This window comes from Orcinus orca, chromosome 7, assembly GCF_937001465.1.
Source record: "Orcinus orca chromosome 7, mOrcOrc1.1, whole genome shotgun sequence".
Classification (NCBI taxonomy): Eukaryota; Metazoa; Chordata; class Mammalia; order Artiodactyla; family Delphinidae; genus Orcinus; species Orcinus orca.
In genome coordinates, this window is record NC_064565.1 from 7,766,144 (window position 1) to 7,787,430 (window position 21,287).

The window sequence follows — 21,287 nt, forward strand, 5'->3', positions numbered from 1 at the left end:
ATGTGCATATCTTTGGAGAAATGTCTTTTCAAGTCTTTTTCCAACTTTTGTTTTTTTGCCATCCTGTGTGATCTTAGTTCCCTGACCAGGGATTGAACCCGTGCCCCCTGCAGTGGAAGGGCAGAGTCCTAACCACTGGACCACCGGGGAATCCCTCTTTTTCCTACTTTTGAGCCAGATTTTTTTGTTGTTATTGTAGAGTTGTAGGAGTTTCTTATGTATTCTGGATATATATGATTTGCAAATATTTTCTCTCATTCTGTGGGTTGCTTTTTCATTCTGTTGATAGTGTACTTTGATTTTTTTTTGGATGAAGTTTGCCTGTGCATTTGGTGTTTTGTCTAAAAATATCATTGCCAAATCCAGTGTCATTAAGCTTTCCTCCTATGTTTTCTTCTAAGACACACACACACACACACACACACACACACACACACACACACACACACACACACACACACACACACACACACACACGTTTTTTTTTTTTTTGACTGCGCCGTTCAGCATGTGGGATCTTAGTTCCCCGACCACGGATCAAACCCGCGCCCCTTGCCTTGGAAATTCAGAGTCTCAACCACTGGACTGCCAGGGAAGTCCAAGAGTTTTCTGTTTTATAGTTTTAGCTCTTATGTTTAGGACTTTAATCTATTTTGAGTTAATTTTTGTGTATGGTGAAAGGTAGGGGTCCAACTTGATTCATTTGCAATTGAATATTCAGTTTTCCCAGCACCATTTATTTCTAAAGACTGTCCTTTTTTCCCCATTGAATGGTCTTGCCACCCTTGTCAAAAAAATCATTTGACTATATATTGTGAGGATTTATTTCTGGGCTCTCTATTCTGTTGATCCAAATGTCTGTCATTATGCTGATACCACACTGTTCTTTCTTTCTTTATTTTTCTTCTTTCTTAGGGTTTAATCTGACATTTTTCTAACTTTCTGAGAAATGATAATTGTTAGCATACTGATGTTTTTATAATATGTTTATTTTGAAAGTTTTCTAACAGAGATAAAAGAGAGAATAATAAAATGAATGTAGAATAAAAAGTATTCACAATCCTGGGGACTTTCCTGGCATTTCAGTGGTTAGGACTCTGAGCTTCCATGCAGGGGGCACGGGTTCCATTCCCCATTGGGAACTAAGATCCCACATGCTGCGTGGTGTGGCCAAAAAAAACCAACTCACATTCCCGAAGCATTCCTACACTTTCTATCTGATTGATTGATTGTATTATTTTAAAGCATATTTCTGTCTTTAAAACATTTTCATACACTTCACCTGATAAGAAGATGATAAGAACTTTTTTGGGAGAATAAAACCACAATCTCATTTTCCTAAGATTAACAGTGATTGATTAATCTTTTTATTAGTGGTTATTTTGAGTCAGGATCTAAACAAGTTCTGTACGTTGCAGTTGGGTGATACGTATTTGAGTCTCTTTTTCCCCAACAGCTATTTCCAGGCTCTCCTCTCCCTCTCTTTTGTCATACTGTTTATTTTTCAAAGAAGTAGGACATTTGTTCTGGAGAATTTCACATTTTCTGAACTTGGTTGATTGCATTTTCTTCTTCAAATCTTAACATCTTCTGTCAGTTACATTTTCTGTAAACTGCTGATACTATGTATAGGCTTAATGAGATTCGGATTCAGTTTTGATGGGTCAGAGTGTGTGCGCTTTTTGTTTCATCGGCTCAGAGGCCTGTGATGGTGGGCGGCCCCACCTTCACTTCTGTTCACATGGACCAGGGAGTTCATGTATAACGTGTCCTCTGTGCAGTCCCCCAGCAACCTTGCCCTCAGCTCTTTGGTAGCATAAGATACAGTTTGCACAGGGAGGATGTGATCCTGGCTTGATTCACTACCACCCCACCCCTCATTAACCATTTTTTGTAATATTAAGTTGGAGTCCTAATGCTTCCAAAGGTGACCCATGAGGTTTTCTTTTTTTTTTTGAGTATCATTATGAACTCATTGAATTTTATTGATTTTATGTTTGTTAACTTTTTAGCTTTTCTTTTTTCCTAATATATACATTTAAAGGTAGAAATGCCCTCAAACATACATTTAGCTGTATGTCACAAGTGTTGATTTGTAGTATTTTCATTATTGTTCATTTCAGTTGTCTGATTTCCGTAGTCATTTTTTTCTGGGAATTTATGAAATATATTTTATAATTTTCAAATATGTAGAGGTTTTAATTTATTTTTTGTTACCTGTTTCTGCTATTCATTCGTTTGTTTGTTTATTTACTTATTTATTTATTTTTGGCGGTACCACACGGCTTGCGAGATTGAACCTAGGCCCTTGGCAGTGAAAGCGTGGAGTCCTAACCACTGGGCCCCCGGGGAATTCCGTTACCTATTTCTAACTTAACTGCATTGTAGTCAGTGTCCCTGCTGTGTAACTTGACTTATTTGAAATCTTTTGAGATTTGCTCTAATGCTTGGTATATGGCCAGACTTGCTATTCATGCTGTTCATGTGGTGTTTTTGTTTTTAAATCATTCTGTATCCTTGCTGAATTTTTGTTTGTGGTGACAGTTATAGGAAGAGGTATGTTAATTTCTCATTGTGTTTGTGGATTTGTCTATTTCACCTTGTAGTTCTTTCACACAGTTTGTACTAGTCATGTTATCTATTGATCTATTGATTCATTGATTTTGGTTTCTGTATACACAGAGTCATTTTTTACAGGTCAGAACTGTAGAAATAATGAGGAAGTGACGCTTATACGCAAAGCTGATTTGGAGAACCATAATAAAGATGGAGGCTTCTGGACTGTGATTGATGGGAAAGTGTATGATATAAAGGACTTCCAGACGCAGTCATTAACAGGAAATAGTATTCTTGGTAAGGCCTCGCTTTTTACTTCATGGTTAGTAGTTTCAGATGTGTTATTTTAAGCAGAGCGTTTGGTTTAAAATAATCAATTTAGTACTGCTCCAGCACCCATACATTTCAATCTGTCAGTGACTTTGGGGTCTGTCCTATCACAGCAAATTCAGGCACATATGCAAAATTTCTTATCATTATGCATTTTTTGTTCCAACACTTGTTGGAACTTGTTCCAAGTTCTGAGTTGACCCAGACAGCCCTGGCAGAGGATGAGAGATCACATTACTTTGGTAACCCTCACTTTGGAGTTAACCTGCCTAATCTATTTCCTACTTGCCATTTCTACTATAAATGCCTAGGCAAACTGTACTGAAGTCATGTTGCTTTTGTTTGTTATGTTTCAGCTCAGTTTGTAGGGGAAGACCCAGTGGTAGCTTTGGAAGCTGCTTTGCAGTTTGAAGACACACGGGAATCAATGCATGCCTTCTGTGTTGGCCAGTATCTGGAGGTGAGGCTGTGTGCAGTGAGCACCAAGGTGGACTTTAGTGGAGAACCTCTCTGGATATTTCTGAGAAGTGGTTTTTACCCTGAAATATTGCTGGTTGGATCTTTTGGGGGAGGGGGTCATTATTAAGTGATAAACACAAAGATCTTTTAGAGATGTTTTTTCATAAATCAATTTACATTTATTCATGTAGTTTATGATGTATTAGCCTTGAAAAATTATTTTAAAATTGTTAATTTGTAAGAAACGTAGACCTTGTTCCACAAAAAAAAAAAAGAGGTTAACTTTTTGTCTTTATGATTTTATTGTAATCCTATGTAGAAATTTGGAAGGACTTACCATCTTGAGATATATATTTTTGGGGAGGAACTATTTAGTAGCATAATTTTTTAGAATAGAAATATGTCCATTCTATATATTCATTAGCATTGGGATTCATATATTGGGATTGGCTTTCCAGATATGGATACAGAGGTAATAAAATTTATTAAGTTATGCCTCAAGGGTAATGTTTGCAGCATTTTATGAAGGGAAAAATTAACTTTGTTTATAAATTGTCATGTGGCTGGCAACATTTAAGATTATTTTCATTAGATCCTTTTCTTTTCCAACTTCTATTTGATTCCCTAAGGAATTTTCTAGCCAAGTGGTTTATCCTTGCTTTGGATTTTCTACCAGACTTATGCATATACTGTCTGCTTTATATCTTCTGTTATTTTGGTAGCAGCCTGATCTCACTATTATAGGATATAGTCTTTATTATGGCAGTATGTCTTGTTTAAGGTTAAAGCTGTTGGTCTTGGTTTAATGTTAATTAACGCTGTTTTCTCATACTACTAATCTCATCATACTAATATTGAAATTTGTCTTTTGCAGCCTGACCAAGAAATTGTTACCATACCGGATTTGGGAAGTCTGTCTTCACCTCTTATAGACACTGAAAGAAATCTGGGCCTACTCCTTGGGTTACACGCTTCCTATTTAGCTATGAGCACACCGCTATCTCCAGTTGAGGTCGAATGCGCCAGTAAGAAAAATTTTGTTTTCTGCTAACAGATTAGCAGGTTATTTTAGCTGAGCTGTAAGTGCTACTGAGAATAGAACAGGAAGAATCAGCACAGTTATTGGTGAGGAAAAATAAGGATAGTGAGACTAAACCAGTTAATAGAAATAGCTGTGAGCGGCTTTCATTTGTGCTCACGATCTGTGGCAGCACAGGAAGCTAACAGGTATGTAGGAATGTTGGGCCTGTGCGTGGTCTCACTTCTGCATCCTCTAACAGATCGGCTCAACTTGACTGACATCTCCCTGTGTGCCTAGAAATCCACGTGTTGTGGATTGGCTGTTCCTCTGAGGAATGCTGTTCTGTTTGAGCATTGCGTTTTTACCAGACTCAAATCCAATACATTTTGGGATGGCAGCCTTTGTAACCACCTAAAGTATTACATTTTCTCCCTATTCCATATGATAGGTTTAAATATCTCTTCACATATTTTTGCATTTCTCCATCTGTCTTTCACTGACTATCCAACAAGTATCTATCGAGTAATTTCTCATGTGAATTACCATGTTAGTCTCTAACATGGGTGTAGTAGGTGTAGAATTAGGTGCACCTCTGCCCTCAGGTGCTTCCTGTGTGATGATGAGCCAGACATGGTAAGCAGGTCAGGTTGGATGGTGTTAGAGGATAAAATGGAGACATTTGTAAGTGGTTTGGGAAGTGGGGATGGGGTGGAGGGAAAGACTTCATGGAGGTGGAGCCATCCTGAAATTGGAGCCCCAGCAGACTGGGTGTGTGAGGACATCGTTGAGAAAGTCAGCTTCGAGCTGCTTGTGTATGTGTAGGGTCGGGGGAGAAGGCTAGTGGGCAGGGATGATCATGGTGCCTGCTCAGTCTGCCTTCTGGAGCACACCCTTGGTGTGTGTGCTGGGCGCTCTGCTGTCTGCAGAGCCTCGAAGACAGTGGACTTTTCTTCCTCTGAAGACCTGTAGGGGACTTCCCTGGTGGCACAGTGGTTAAGAATCCGCCTGCCAATGCGGGGAACACGGGTTCGAGCCCTGGTCCAGGAAGATCCCACATGCCGCAGAGCAACTAAGCCCATGTGCCACAACTACTGAGCCTGCGCTCTAGAGCCCGCAAGCCACAACTGCTGAGACCGAGTGCTGTAACTACTGAAGCCCGCACACCTAGATCCCATGCTCTGCAACAGGAGAAGCCACTGCAATGAGAAGCCCATGCACCGCAACGAAGAGTAGCCCCCGCTCGCTGCAACTAGAGAAAGCCCATGCAGCAATGAAGACCCAGTGCAGCCAAAAATTAAAAAAAAAAACCACAAAAAATAAATTTTTTTTAAAAAAAGAGACGAGGGAGTTCTAAATGGAGAGGTTCAGGGAGGGTCTGATCACATTTGTGTTTTAGAAGAATTAATGTGGCACTTTGATGAATGCTCCTGAATGCTCTAAAATCGAAATTTCCAGTAAAAGGACATTGAGTGCATCCCAGATTTGATTGTTTGGGTTTTGGAGGAATATTTTGATAGCACAGTTATTGAAAAAAAATCTGTAGTTATGTAAAAACCGATTATTCTTTGGTGAATCTCACTCATAGCAGTTACAATGAGTATCCCTATTTGCACTGATGGGTGGCATGTTCTTATGGGGTCTGACCTGTGCCTCGACACAGGTCTCCTTTATAGCCTACTGGATCTCAGGTTTCCACGTATCCATCCCTTACTTAACGATCTTGTGTTGTATGTTCAGTAGTCTCTTATTATTATTAATTGATTAATGCTCTAGGGAGACGTGCTGCCCTGAGCATGTTTTTCTTCATGGAACCCTTCACACATGCTGTTCTCCTGCTGGATGCTCAGCGTCTTGGTCTTCATCCAGATTACAGCAAATTCCTTACCGTCCCCCCGAATAGTCGGGGGCTTGTTGCTGCACGGTCGTTCCCCCTGTAGTACTTGTAGCCTGTGGTTATCCCAGTTGAAATCGGTGATTACTTGTGTAAGTGGTGCCTCAGCGCTCTTTTCCCTGTTAGAAGGCATAGCTCTAGTCTTCACATGGTTTCTGTGGAACTGGACAGCTCCATGTTTGAGCAGGTATCTGGAACAATTATATTGGGTTCTGATACCATGCTTAAGATGTGTTGAGTAACCAGAAAGTGTTACTTTTTTTCACATAGATATAGGAATTATAAACCAATCTATGTAAATATGTTAGATGTGACTTTCATATGAATGATCCTGAATTTCACCTCCTAAATGAAGTACTTAGTTTTCTATCTTTTTTTTTTTTTTTTTTTTTCAGTATTTATTTCTGAACAGTGCACTCAGGTTTCTTTTTAACGTTTGCATGTGCACTCTCTAGAGTGGCTTCAGTCATCCATCTTCTCTGGAGGCCTGCAGACTAGCCAGATCCACTACAGCTACAATGAGGAGAAAGATGAGGACCACTGTAGCTCTCCAGGGGGCACTCCAGCCAGCAAGTCCCGGCTCTACTCCCACAGACGGGCGCTGGGTGACCATTCCCAGGCATTCCTGCAAGCCATTGCTGACAATAACATTCAAGACCACAACGTGAAGGTGAGTGAGGCCTTCCCACACTCAGCGTCCTTTGTTTACCTTAGGACTTTGACTTGTGAACACCTTAGCACAGACTTTGGTTAGCTTAGCACAGACTTTGTTTACATATTATTTGGAGGGCTGGTTTTGAGGTAAGAGGCTGGTTCAGTTCAATGTCCGGTGAGGTTTTAGAAGCTACGGCACTTAGTTTAGAATTCTTGACGATGTTGTGAGGTTGGCTCTGAAGTTACCTCCAGCTGTTTCTGTTGCAGGACTTTCTGTGTCAGATAGAAAGGTACTGTAGGCAGTGCCACTTGACCACACCCATCACCTTTCCTCCTGAGCATCCTGTGGAGGAGGTTGGCCGCTTGCTGTTATGCTGCCTCTTAAAACATGAAGATTTAGGTATGATGCTCAATATTGTAGCTGTACTGTAGATCTTTCAACTGACATGTAGTACACATTCATTTCTACCCTGCCCTTTCTTTTAAATATCTTTTACAGGTCACGTGGCATTATCTTTAGTTTATGCAGGTACACTTGGTATTGAGCAAGTAAAGCACAGAACGTTGCCTAAATCAGTGGTGGATGTTTGTAGAGTTGTCTACCAAGCAAAATGCTCACTCATTAAGGTAAATAGATTTCGATTTTCTTCCTTCTGTGCTTCTGGACAGTTGGCCAAGTATTTGTTGTTAAGTTGTTCTTTCATATTTAACTTTGTAGACACATCAAGAACAGGGCCGTTCTTACAAGGAGGTCTGTGCCCCAGTCATTGAACGTTTGAGGTTCCTCTTTAATGAACTGAGACCTGCAGTTTGTAATGACCTCTCTATAATGTCCAAGTTTAAACTGTTAAGTTCTTTGCCCCGTTGGAGGAGGATAGCTCAGAAGATAATTCGAGAACGAAGGAAGAAGAGAGGTAAGAAGGTAAAAGGAGGATTCTTTCAGAGTGTGTCCCCGTATAGGTGTCTGTGGTTGCAGTGAGGCTGTGGGCTGCTGCTCACCTATTGTAGCATTTTCACAAGTGCCATAATGTTTGTTATGTGTATTTAGGGTTAAGTGTACAAATCCTGCTTATTTTTCCAAGATATCAGATGATGATGCAACTTTGGGATTGAGTGTGTTATCATTTGGTAACTAGTAAATTGATGCTGAAAATACTGTAAACTTTATTAAATTGATGGGGAAAAGGAAGTGTTTTTTTAATCACTTGTCCTGGTAATGAGATATATGGGAACGTTTAATCTTTCAGTAAATCTTGCCATTCTTGTGAAGAAATGTTTTTCTTTGGCAATATTGAGTATTCTGAAACATGGAAGATTGTTATAAAAGGAAACAAAAGAGTTACTGATATTTTCAGGAAGCAACTGTGTAGCGATATGGAAAAGAGTTTTTGTATTAACCAAACTTTGAGTGAAAATACATACTTTCTAATTTGGTCACTTGTGGTTATAAGCAAGTCTACCAAAATATCTGATTATATTCTTATGAATTATATTGATTTATTCCCAGATTAGCTTATTAAGCAATATTAATTACTGAGTTTTAGATGGACATTACAAACAATGCCATGAAAGACTAACTTATTGTAGACGCCATCCTGAATTGATTGTTCCTGAGCTTAAACCACAGCTTATCTGGATCCTGGAGATGCTCTGAATCAGGAGATATGGCAGGAACACTTCTGAGATCCCTTTAACCCAGGTAGCCAGGAAACTCAGAGACTGCCATCTCAGTGTGAGGGAGGGTGGCCCCATCCCCGTGTGGCCATTGCCTCCCTGGTCTCTGAGCTCACACTGTCACCGCTTAAAATTTCTTGATGTTGTGGGTTTATATACTTAATTGTAACATAGAAATAATTAATATTGCTGGTGCTGTGCTAAGTTTGATGATTTACTGGTAGGGCTCCACAGGACTCAGAAGAACTATTATACTCTTAGTTACTACTGTGAAAGGGTACAGATAAAAATTAGCAAAAGGAGAGGTGCATGGAGGGAATTCCAAAGGAAACCGGGTCCGAGCTTCCAGTGTTCCCTCCAGTGAATCACACAGGGTCGTGCTTGGTTCTCTCAGCAGTGACATGTGACACGTGTGAAGGACTGTCAGTCAGGGATGCTCACCTGAACCTTGGTGTCCAGGGTTGTTGTTGGGAGTCAGTCACATGGCCATGTGGGGCCTGCGTGATTGCTCTCAGCTGCCCAGACTCCATCCAGAGTAGACACAGGCAGTTGCCGTAAGTCACAAGCTGTCTGGTTACACCGGTAAAGGTGGTCCTGTGCCTCAGACACACTCTTCTCAGGCAGAACATACCAAGGTTTCAGAGCTCCGTTCGCAGGAACTGGTGAAGAGCCAGTGCTGACGGGACAGGCCTTTCTTTGGGAATTTGCAGGGTTTGAGCAGCCCATACCTGCTGTGTTAATGTTTTATTGCCTATGTTTATTATTGTGTTGCTGGTTATTTATATTATATATTGAGAAGAATGAGACTGAAAACCTTGAAGAGGACCAAAAGTACGGAAGCAACACCACATATCACATTGCAAATTCAATAGAAATTTCTCTGATTAAAAAGACTAACGTAGTCAGAGGCATCTAATTGATTCAGTTGCACACTGGTGACAGAACCAATGCACTAGTCCAGGGTGGGCAAACTAGGGTCTGGGGACAAATGCAGCCTACCACTTGCTGTGTATCGCCCATGAGCTAAGGCTGGGTTTTGCATTTTTAAATTATTTTTTAAAAACTCAAAAGAAGACTATGATTCGTGAAGATTATATGAAGTTTAAATGACAGCATTCATAAATAAAGTTTGCCAGTTTTCATGCTGCAACAGTAGAGTATTTGCAGTAGACTGAAATAGCTTGCAAAAGCTAAAATATTCACTGTCTGGCCCTTTATGAAAAAGTTTGCCAACCCCTGGGCTTCCCCTTCTTTAGGGCTTCCCTCCATCGTAACACTGTCACTGTCTTTCTATCCCTGACATGGAGTGGCAAAGTGTTATTACTAGATGTCATGTGAGAATAATTATGATAGTTTTTACTTTTGTAATTTGAGCACTTGACAATGATATTTATGTGTTTCTGTGAATAAAATATATCCTTTACCTTCATGCAAATTTAAACATTTCTTAATTTAAAATCATATTTAATGATTGTTATAATGAATGATGTTTTTAAACATAGTTCCTAAGAAGCCAGACTCTACTGATGATGAAGAAAAAATTGGAAACGGAGAGAGTGAAGAAGCTTGCATCTTGCCTCACAGTCCTATAAATGTGGACAAAAGACCCATTACAGTTAAATCACCCAAGGTGAAGTATTTTGTGTGGTTCTAAGACTGGCTGTGTAGAAGCACAACATACTGCAAGGGAATCCACAAATATTGTCGCTTTGTTTTTGAATATACAGTAGAGAGTTTGGTGGTTATTAAAAGTATGAGTAACTGTGCCCCAGTGATGCTTAATGCACTTGACTTATGGTGCCCTGGTCAAATTGATAGCTGGAGAAGTGTTTCCTTTTACCTTTATTAGTATATTGTATCATTATTTGTTCACCATTTTCTTCATTCATTTATTCACTCATTCATTGAATGTATCCTTTGTTCCAGAAGCTATTAATATGGATGATAATTTAACTTTGCATGTCAGGTTAGCTGATTCCAAAGTATGTAAGCATACAGATTATAAATTCACTTATAAGCCTATTTATGATGTAGTCGTTTTTATCATAAATTAATTACTAAATTTAAAATATTTTACCAGTTTAAACCTAGTGGCATTTATTTATATTTTCTTCAAGTAATTGTTTTAGAGCACATGTTAATATGAATAGGGTTAACTAATGGTGAAAATGGTTTTCCTTTGTCAGGATAAATGGCAGCCACTGTTGAGTACAGTTACAGGTGTTCACAAATACAAATGGTTGAAGCAGAATGTTCAGGGTCTGTATCCTCAGTCTGCACTCCTCAGTACTATTGCTGAATTTGCCCTTAAAGAAGAGCCAGTGGATGTGGAAAAAATGAGAAAGTGCCTACTAAAACAGGTAAATTTGCTAAGAACATTCTTCTCTGTATTGGATAATACATAAACACTTAACGGTATGCATTGATGTTTTGCAGTTGGAGAGAGCAGAGGTTCGCCTGGAAGGGATAGATACAATTTTAAAACTGGCAGCCAAAAATTTCTTACTTCCGTCTGTGCAGTATGCTATGTTCTGTGGATGGCAAAGACTTATTCCAGAGGGAATTGATATAGGGTAAGACTTTATAATATTTTTTTCTTAATTAAGGGAAGCTGTGACAACAAAGCATTGTTTTATTGAAGCCTGGCAGTATTCTGAGTAAAATTCTTCATCTTTGTTTGAAAGGGAACCCCTTACTGATTGTTTAAAGGATGTTGATTTGATCCCACCTTTTAATCGGATGCTGCTTGAAGTAACTTTTGGCAAGCTGTATGCTTGGGCTGTTCAGAATATTCGAAATGTTTTGATGGATGCAAATAACAAGTTTAAAGAACTTGGTGAGTTAAAAATCTGACAGTTAAAAGGCTGTATTAAAATTGCTGTTGATGTCAATGATCACATCAGCATTATTTCATAGTTTGGCTCTTTATTATATATTCTGGAAACTTGCAAATTCTTATTATTGCTTTGAAGACTTTAATAACTTTGTGCATTAGAATGATAATCTAAGCTGCTTTAAGTTTTCTCAAATTCTAAACAAAACTTTCAAAATTTGGCAGAAGATACAATCTTGTAGTATCCTAATATAAAGCTTTTGCATTTTAACATTTTCATGTGTATCACTTACACAATCTATCCTAGAATGTGTATCCTATATTAATACATAATTTCCTGGACAGTTTGAGCATCTACAAAGAAGTGGTAGGATTGGTTTTGTGGAAGAGAAGTGAAATATCTCTCTTACATTTGACATGAAATGAGTAAGCCACCAGGGATATTTAGAAGAGCAGTGTGATACGTTTTGTAGACAGATGAAGATAGCTGTATGTGGAGTGATGGTGGTATGATTATTGCAAAGCAATACAGAGCTGCCCGATGTCCACACTCTATGGATATCTGATGAAAAAGACAGACTTATAAAAAAAATTGTTAATGCTTTCTTCATCGTGTATGTTCTTGTATCCACGCACAAGAAGTTTATGTAGGTGCCAATGCTTTTTAGGTATCCAGCCTGTCCCCCTGCAAACCATCACAAATGAGAACCCGTCGGGACCCAGCCTGGGGACAACCCCACAAGCACGCTTTCTCCTGGTAATGCTCAGCACGCTCACCCTGCAGCACGGTGCCCACAACCTGAGCCTCCTGCTGAACTCCGGCATGCTCGCTCTCACACAGACAGCACTTCGGCTCATCGGTGGGTCGGCATCGCCCTAAGTCCTTTGTGAAAATGCCACGGTTTTGCCTTGATCTCTCTCTCTCTTTTTATAAACTTTTTTTTTTTATTGTGGTAAAATACAAATAACATAAAATTTACTATTCTAAGTACTTTTAAGTTTATAAGTCATTGTCATCAGTAAGCACATCCACAGTGTTGTGCAAGCCTTAATACTATCTAGTTCCATAACTTTTCATCACCCCAAACGCAAACCCATATCCATTTAGCAGTGACTCCTGAATTCCCACTCCCCCAGCTGTTGGCAACAACAAGTCTGCTTTCTGTCTCTATGGACTTGCTCCTTCTGGATATTTCATACAAATGAAAGCATACAATTTTAGCCTTTTCTATCTGGCTTATTTCATTTAGCATGTATCAGTACTTCATTTCTTTCTATGGCTGAAAACTGTTATATGAATATACTGTGTTTTATTTATCCATTCATCCATTGATGGACATTGGCTTGTATCTGCCTTTTGGCCATGGTGAGTGGTGCTGCTAGGAACATTTGTGTACAAGTTTTTGTTTGCACACCTGTTACCAGTCTTTTTGTCATATACTTAGGAGTGGAATTGCAGGGTCATATGGTAATCCTGTGTTCAGCTTGCTCAGGAACTGTCAAACTATTCCACAGCACTATACCATTTTACATTCCCACCAGCAATGGGCCAGGAGTTTCAGTTTCTCCATGTCCTTGCCAACACCAGTTATTTTCTGGTTTTTTTTTTTTGAATTAAGGCTACCCTACTTGGCGTGAAGTGGTATTTTATTGTGGTTTGTTTTACACTTCACTAATGTTGAATGATGTTGAGCCTCTTTACCTGTGCTTGTTGTATATCTAGGAGAAACGTCTGTTCATGTCCTTTGCCCATTTTAAAATTGGGTTGTTTGTGTTTTGAGTTGTCTGGGTCCTTTACATATTCTGGATACTAGATTGTTATCAGTTATGGGATTTGAAGACATTTTTTTCCCAGTCTGGGTTTTGTTTTTCTTTGGTGCCCAGAAATTTTAAAATTTGATTAAGTCTAATTTATCTGTTATTCTTTTGTTGCTTGTGCTTTTGATTTCATGTTTAAGAAATCATTGCCAAATCCAAGGTCAAGAGGATTACCCATTATGTTTTCTTCCTTAAGTCTTATATTTAGATCTTTGATCCATTTTAAGGTAGTTTCTTAATATGGTGTGGGGTAAGGGTTCACTTTATTTCTTTTGGTTATCCAGTTGTTCCAGTATCATCTGTTGGAAAGACTCTTCTTTTCTCAAGTTCTTAGCACCCTTGTCAAAAATCATTTGACTATAAATACTTAAGTTTGTTTCTAGACCCTCAGTTCTGCTCTGTTGGTCTCTGTGTCTGTCATTACACCAGTCCCGCACTGTTTTGAACACTGTAGCTTTGTGGTAAGTTTTGAAATCGATAAGTCCTTCAACTTTGTTTTTCTTTCTCAAGATTACTTTGGGTCCCTTGCATTTCCATATGACTTTCAGGTCTGGCTTTCCCATGTCTGCAAAAAAGGCCATTGGGGTTTTGTAGGGATTGTATTGAATCTGTAGATCCTGTTGGGGAGTACTGCCATCTTCACAATATTAAGTCTTTCATTCCATAAATATGAGATAGCTTTATATTTATTTAGGTCTTCTTTCGTTTCTTTGAGCAGTATTTTATAGTTTTATTGTTATCAGGGTAATGCTGGTAACTCATAGAGTGAGTTAGGAAGTAGTTTCCTCCTATTCTGTCTTTGAAAGGGTTAGAGAATTGGTGTTAGTTCTTTTTTAAATGTTTGGTAGAATTCACCAGTTAAGCCATCTTGCCCTGGGTTTTTGTTGTTGTTGAGAGTTTTTTGGTTACTGATTCAACTCTTCACTTGTTTTAGGTCTGTTCACATTTTCTATTTGTTCTTGAGGCAGGTAATTTCTATGTTTTTAGGAATTTCATCTAGGTTAGCTAATTTATTGGTATACAGTTGTTCACAGTGTGGTCATAATTCTCTTTATTTCTATAGGATCAGTAGCAATGTCTCCACTTTTTCTTTCTGGTTTTAGTGATTTGCATCTTCTCTCTTTTTTTTTTTTCAGTTAATCTACCTAAAAGTTTGTCAATTTTATTGATGACATTTTTCAAAAAAACAACTTTTGGTTTTGTTGATTCTGTTGTTTTTCTATTTTCTATTTATCTCTGCTCTAATCTTTATTATTTCCTTCTTTCTAACTTTGGGTTTACTTTGTTCTTGTTTTTCCAATTCCTCCAGGTGTAGTTAAGTTATTGATTTGAGATCTTCTTTTTTTTACTGTGTGCATTTATAGATTTAAATTTCCCCCTTAGGACTGATTTTGCTGCATCTCATAAGCTTTGGTATGTTGTGTTTTTGTTTTCATTTGTCTCAAAGTATTAATTTCTCTTGTGATTTTTGTTTCTTTGACTGGTTGTTTAAGTGTGTGTTATTTAATTTCCACATATTTGTGAATTTTCCAGTTTTCCTTCTGTTGTTAATTCCTAGTTTCATTCCATTGTGGTCTGAGAACATAATTTATATGATTTTACTTATTTCAATTTATTATTTTTTTTCTTTCTTTTTTCTTTTTGCGGTACGCGGGCCTCTCACTGTTGTGGCCTCCCCCGTTGCGGAGCACAGGCTCTGGACGCGCAGGCTCAGCGGCCATGGCTCACGGGCCCAACCGCTCCGCGGCATGTGGGAACTTCCCGGACTGGGGCACGAACCCGTGTCCCCTGCATCGGCAGGCGGACTCTCAGCCACTGCGCCACCAGGGAAGCCCCTATTTCAATTTATTGAGACTTGTGTTGTGGCCTAACATACTGCTTCTCCTGGAGGGTGTTGTTCTCTTTGTCCTTGAGAAGAGTGTGTCTTCTGCTCTTTTTGTGTAGAATGTCTCTACATGTCTGTTAGATCTGATTGGTTTATAATGTTGTTCTTTGCCTGAAATTTTGAGATACTACAGGGCCAGTATTCCAAGTCCAAATGAAAGAGCAAGGCTTTCCTAAGCTCTTTGATTTTGTCAGTCTTTGTGCCCACACGACCCATTCAGAAATATGCACCATACTGTCAGTCAACATCTGATTTCTGCAGACCTCATTAGCAACTAAAAATTGTTTTTAAAAATCTTGAAAGTGTATTTCCATCTAGAAATTGCCTTTCTTTTTCTGTTGTTTCCCTTTTTTCCAGAGACTCCAGTAGGTAAAAATCATAGCACAAATCATTAATTATGGGGGCTTCCTCTGTTAACAGTACTCAAGAGTTTAAATTCCAATCTGACTACTGGCTGCAAAAAGCCAGGGAGTTGTGTCCAATGAATACATATCTATCTTTGTTGCTTTCTCTGATCAAGGTGATTTCTCTTTCATACAAGAAATGATAAGCATATGTTTTATATTAATTTTTATGTGTACCTCTACATACAATAGCCACAAAATACAAAGCCACTTAAAGAAAGATTCTCCTTTTTTTCTTATTGCAAAATGTAAAACAGCAGCAAATTCAGCATTTAGAGGGTTAACATTACAGCTGCCAGGGGAGATCCCAGATGGAATGCAGCCCCTGCCCCTTCTGGGGCCTCACAGAGGCACTGCCGGGCTGAAGAAAAGACTATTTTCCCTCCAGTTTATCTAAAGCTTTTACTCCAGACCTGGGAATTGAATAACCTTTTTTTCTCCCTCTTGGAGGAGAGTGGAACACAAACTTTACATTTTTAACCGACCCAAGCCCATTTTTGGGAATGTTTGGGGCACTTTTCCTCTTACGTGGAGACAGAACAAAGACCACAGGGTTACCAGGGATGTGCTTTCCCCTCCCTCAGTCCAAGCAAGCTGGCTGCTGGGGTTGAATTTACTGTTTTCAAATACATTGGTAAATTTTATTTCTCACAGCTGACAGGTCAGCTTCTGTTTTATACTATGGGTGGTTCCATGGCCACCAGGGACCAAATATTCATCATGTCCCATCCCTTCATTCTTCCTTGTACCGAACAATGCTTTTGCAATATCTCAGTGACTCAGAGTTGTTCTAGAGAATCCCATTGCTGTCATCCCTGTGTCAGGGTCCCCAAGACCACCCCCAGTTTTAATGATTTGCTAGCAGGCCTCACAATACTCTAGATATAGTCATACTTAGGGCTAAAGTTTATTACAGTGAAAGAATAGAAAGCAAAATCAATGATGGCATATGGGCAAAGTCTGGGAGAAACTAGACACAAGTCCTCTCCCAGTGGAGACCCACAGGGTGCACTTAGTTCCCCCAGCAAAGAGTTGTGACCACACATGTGAAATGTTGTCTTCACATGCAAAGTGTGGAGACTCGTGCCCTGTGCTTTCACTGGGGCAGGTCATGCAGGCATCTCTGCCTGGCACTTGAGTAAGTTTCAGGCGCCCCAGAAGGAAGCAGGTTTCAGCAGAGACCATGTTGTTTGTGCAAACAGTTTAGGCACAGGGATGCATTCTTGGCAGTGAGGGGATGGTGGGAGCCCTCACGAAATCCAGGTTCCCAGAGGCCAGCTGATGGCTGACTTGCAAACAGGCTGTCTAGGGACAGCAGTATCAGGCCTGCTCTGTCAGCTCTTTTCTTTACAGTACCATAATTAAAGTTTGTTAATTTCTCACACGGTTAAACATTTAGGTGGTTATTTTTTGTTTTTCTGTTCTAATAAAAGTATGAGTGATGAATGTCTCTCTAATAACTTAAAATCATTTTGTTTTTTGGAGTGGGGCATAACTCCTAGAAATAGAGTAAATGTCTTTCCTGAGAATTTTTATATCTTTTACATCTTCTGATACATATTTATATATTTTGTCCTCCATTTAACCTTTTTAAAAATTTTAGTTCTCATCAGTAAATTTTTCATGGTATCTGTTGTATAGGTAGAAAAATATACTGCGGATTCTTTAAAATTATTATCTTCATTAATATGTAATACTTAAAACATATATCAAGATTAGGAAATTGTAACTACTTATTGGCTCATCTGCTGTTTTTGATGCTCTGATAGGCCCTAGTTGTGATAATGTTGAAGAAGATATGAACTCTTCTGCCCGAGGAGCTTCTGCCACAGTTTTGGAAGAGACACGGAAAGAAACAGCCCCGGTACAGCTCCCAGTTTCAGGGCCAGAGCTGGCCGCCATGATGAAGATTGGAACCAGGGTCATGAGAGGCGTGGACTGGAAATGGGGTGATCAGGTACTTAGAGATTTGACTTAAACACATTAGCCATATACGTTAGTCACCTTCTGCACATCCTGACTTGCATGCTGTGAGTGGGTGGAAACTGGAATAAATACCTACCTCATTCAAGGACATGTGTGATTGACAGGTGATGTAGTTGTTGATTTCCGGGCAGGTGAATAGAATCTCAAAACCAGTAGGGAGTAGCAGCGGCCTGCTTTAGGGCCCTTGAACAGGATCAAGTCTATGAGGAGTGGCGACTCTTTTCAGGAAACTCCTGGCATAGGCGCGACTTGAGGTGCAGCCCAGAACAAGTGTGAGAGGGGGCAGGAGAGGGTAATCCTCACCTGAATAATCATGTAGGAAAAGCTCTGACACTGCCTCTGTGAGCTCATGGCCGTGTGCCGGTAAGGCGTGCTGACCCAGTGGCTACAAGCACCTGCTTGGGTGGTGCCCATCTTTCCACTTCTCCCCCAGCACTTTGCTCCTGTGTCTCTGTCAGGTCACCCCAAGTAGAGGTCGGGGGCTGGGCTCTGCGCCGGTTTTGGAGCCACTAGCTGAGGACAGCGCTCGCCCTTCTGTGACGTGGAGCGTTCTTGTCATGTCCAGGTTTTCTCAGCCTCACTGTTAAGCACATGCCTCCTGAGAATCATCTCAGAGATCAGAGTGACTGGAACAGCTAGCAGCATCCTAAAAACAGCTTCTCCTCATAGAAATGAGAGGTAGAGGTTCACTCAAAGATCTGGGGGAAAAATGAAGAACGAGAGGCAACGAGGAGATACTGGTGCTTGTTGGAGGTTCCTGACCTTGTGAAGCCCCAGGAGGGGTTGAGGGGCCAAGGAGCAGGGTGGCAGGACCAGGCTGGGAAGTCTGGTCTCTGCACTGGCTTAGAGAGCGTGCTAATTGAGGTGGTGCTTTCCCCGCTCACCTCTTTGGTAAAGGCGTGCGAGCAGGTTCGTGCTGGTGTTCACTTTACAGTGATGATGTGAGCTGGGCATGTAGGTGGGTTTGGAGCCCCCTGTGGACTCGGGGGCTGTGTCCATTGCTGCAGCCACCTTCACAGGCAGTGTTCCTGTGACAGACAGGCCCGCACACCTTTAACCCGTCTCTGCTTTGGCTTCCTCAGGACGGACCTCCTCCTGGCCTCGGCCGCGTGATTGGTGAACTTGGAGAGGATGGCTGGATCAGGGTCCAGTGGGACACAGGCAGCACCAACTCTTACAGGATGGGGAAGGAGGGGAAGTACGACCTGAAGTTGGCGGAGCTTCCGGCCTCTACGCAGCCCTCGGCAGACGACTCGGACACGGAGGACGACTCCGGTGGGTGCCCGGGGGACCTGGCAAGCTGTGTGTTGGCTGCCCGTCCTTTCATCTGGGAGTGAGAGAGGTGCTCTGTAGGTCAGGCTTTCCCGGAAGGTCTAGTTGACAGGCCCCGGGTGATTTCTGAGGGACTTGACTCCCCATTTTGCCTCGGAGACAGTGGGGGGTGGCGGGGTGAGGCAGTGGGGGGCTTGCTGTGTCCTCTCCCCTGGTGGGCCTCCTGGTGTCCCTGAGCCTGTTCCTGGAGTTGCGGGCATTGCCCCACTGTGCCCTGAGCATGTGTTCTTCCTTCTTTCACTTTCCCCTCCCGAGGCCCTTCCCTCAGAATGTGGCACATAATGTGGAGTTAGTCAGTACTTTACTGCCTTAGAGAAAGTGAGGGTGAGAACTTAGAGTGACCTCAGAAAGTTAACCCTGTAAGGAGAGGTAAGGCTGTGGGAGGAGGGCTCCATGACACTTTTTGAGATGCATCTGAAAGACCCCGGGATGCCGATCTTGGCGAGACTGTCTAGGAGGCTGGCACTGATTCTTGGGGCTCAGGTGTCTGCTGTATGCATAGCATGGCAGGCTCCCAAGGTCACTCTTATGGTTAGGAGAGGAGACCCAAGAGGCTGAGCTCACTAGAGAAGGGGTGGCGTGGAAGGTGGCAGAGGCTGTGTTCTGTGCCCATCGCATGTGCAGGCTGCTCCATGCATGTCAGATATAAATGGATGACCCCTGTCTTGGGCATGTTAGGAGTAGTGTGTGGGAAGCTGTGTGGCCCTGCCTAGATAGTTGGTGCTGGTTTGTTACCACTGTATCTGACAGTGTCCAGGCCAGGTGTCCCTCCTCCCAGCTCTCTGCCTGGGGGCTTCGCTTGTGAAGTTGGGCCCTGAGCAGGGCAGGCCAAGTGACAGAGAGGTGGCCCAGTTGTGTCTTCCTCATCCAGAGGCCGATGGCCTGGACGTGTGAGCACCAGGCTCCGCCTCCTTGGAGGTGGCCGCCTCATCTTCGTCAGGGCATAGCCAACTCATCAGCAGCCGGCTTTTGACATTTGATAAGTTGGATCCTTGAAATCATTTTAGTGCTTCTGAGCTGTATGCTGAGATTGCTTTAAAAAATTTAACTGTAATTTAAAAGGCTTGTTTCCTTTGAGTAAGGTGGGGCCAGAGCTGATTAGGGTGAGCCCTTGTGCATCCTGAATTCCGTCTTTAATTGCAAAGAGCTGCTTCCCTTTCCACAGTAAGAAAAGAAGAATGTGATATTAAATCCCTTAAGTTACATGCAGGGACATTTTCCAGTTTATTTGGGAGTATAGTTCCTTATTTTGATTCTTTTTTTCAGAAGCTGAACAAATTGAAAGGAACATTCACCCCACTGCAGTGATGCTTACCAGCACTGTTAATTTACTGCAGACTCTTTGTCTTTCTGCTGGAGTCCATGCTGAAGTTATGCAGAGCGAAGCCGTCAAGACTCTGTGTGGGCTGCTGCGAATGTTGGTGGAGAGTGGAACGACAGACAAGACATGTATGCAGTGGACAGTTGTGGACCACAGAGTCAGAAGTGGGCTGTGGATTTGTCGTGTGTGTGTGTGTGTGTGTGCGCGTGTGGGGGGTGTGGGTGTGTCCGTGTCATAGGGCTGCTGCTGTGACGAGTTACCACAGACGTGGTGTATCAGTTTGCTTGAGCTGCCACATCAAAGTGCCACAGCCTGGCAGCCTCAGTGACAGAATTTATTTCTTCACAGTTCTGGAGGCTAGAAGTTCAAGATCGAGGTGTCAGCCGGGCAGATTCCTCCTGAGGACTGTGAGGGCAGGAAGGATCTGTTCCAGGCTCTCCCCTAATTTCTGACGGTTTGCTGGCAATCTTTGGCATTGCTTGGCTTGTAGATCTCTGCCCTCATTTTCACATGGCATTCTCCCTGTGTGTGTCTGTCTCCAAATTTCCCCTTTTTATAAGGACATCAGTTACGTTGGATTAAGGACGCACCCTAATCTAGTTTAACCTCATCTAAACCAATCACATCTGCCATGGCCCTGTTTCCAAATAAGGTCCCATTCTGAGATAGTAGGACTGAACACAGTTCAACCCTTCACAGTGGGTTAAAGCAACAACTTCATTCTCTCAGAATCCTGGATACCAGAAGTCCAAAATCAAGGTGCCGTCAGGCCTGTGCCCCCTCCCAACGCTCCAGGGGAGGGCCCCTCGTTTTCTCTTTGAGCTTTGGTAGCTCCAGTGTTCCTTGGCTTGTGGCCACATCGTTCCAGTTTCTGTCTCATCTTCACTTGGATGCCTCCTCTGTTCTTTTCTGCCTCTTGTAAGGGCTTTCATTGGATTTGGGGTTCACCCTAATGCAGTATGATGTCATCTCAATCCTTACCTTACTTACATCTGTGAAGAGTTTATTTCCAAATAAGGTCACGTCTGAGGTTCTGGGTGAATATGAATTTTGGGGGATACAATTCAGCCTACAAAAGTGTTCTGAGTATGTGAATGTGAGTATGTGTAAGTGGGGGAGAAGT

General features: G+C 41.5%; 1 protein-coding gene across 9 annotated transcripts in view; it reads left to right on the top strand.

Annotated features, from left to right (window-relative positions):
* The window catches only part of HERC2 (HECT and RLD domain containing E3 ubiquitin protein ligase 2), a 230,679-nt gene that overhangs the window by 88,118 nt on the left and 121,274 nt on the right, over positions 1 to 21,287 (top strand). For 6 of the 9 annotated variants that reach the window (XM_033400202.2, XM_049712569.1, XM_049712571.1 and 3 more), the window contains 15 exons: positions 2,683 to 2,853; positions 3,243 to 3,346; positions 4,220 to 4,370; positions 6,713 to 6,927; positions 7,179 to 7,311; positions 7,411 to 7,538; positions 7,630 to 7,825; positions 10,088 to 10,215; positions 10,772 to 10,945; positions 11,022 to 11,158; positions 11,270 to 11,421; positions 12,087 to 12,278; positions 17,295 to 17,482; positions 18,594 to 18,786; positions 20,110 to 20,328. In XM_033400202.2, coding sequence (XP_033256093.2) covers positions 2,683 to 2,853; positions 3,243 to 3,346; positions 4,220 to 4,370; positions 6,713 to 6,927; positions 7,179 to 7,311; positions 7,411 to 7,538; positions 7,630 to 7,825; positions 10,088 to 10,215; positions 10,772 to 10,945; positions 11,022 to 11,158; positions 11,270 to 11,421; positions 12,087 to 12,278; positions 17,295 to 17,482; positions 18,594 to 18,786; positions 20,110 to 20,328 — 2,481 coding nt within the window. The remainder of the gene's footprint in view (positions 1 to 2,682; positions 2,854 to 3,242; positions 3,347 to 4,219; positions 4,371 to 6,712; positions 6,928 to 7,178; positions 7,312 to 7,410; positions 7,539 to 7,629; positions 7,826 to 10,087; positions 10,216 to 10,771; positions 10,946 to 11,021; positions 11,159 to 11,269; positions 11,422 to 12,086; positions 12,279 to 17,294; positions 17,483 to 18,593; positions 18,787 to 20,109; positions 20,329 to 21,287) is intronic. The other 3 variants (XM_004276886.4, XM_049712567.1, XM_049712568.1) reach the window with 3 other exon arrangements.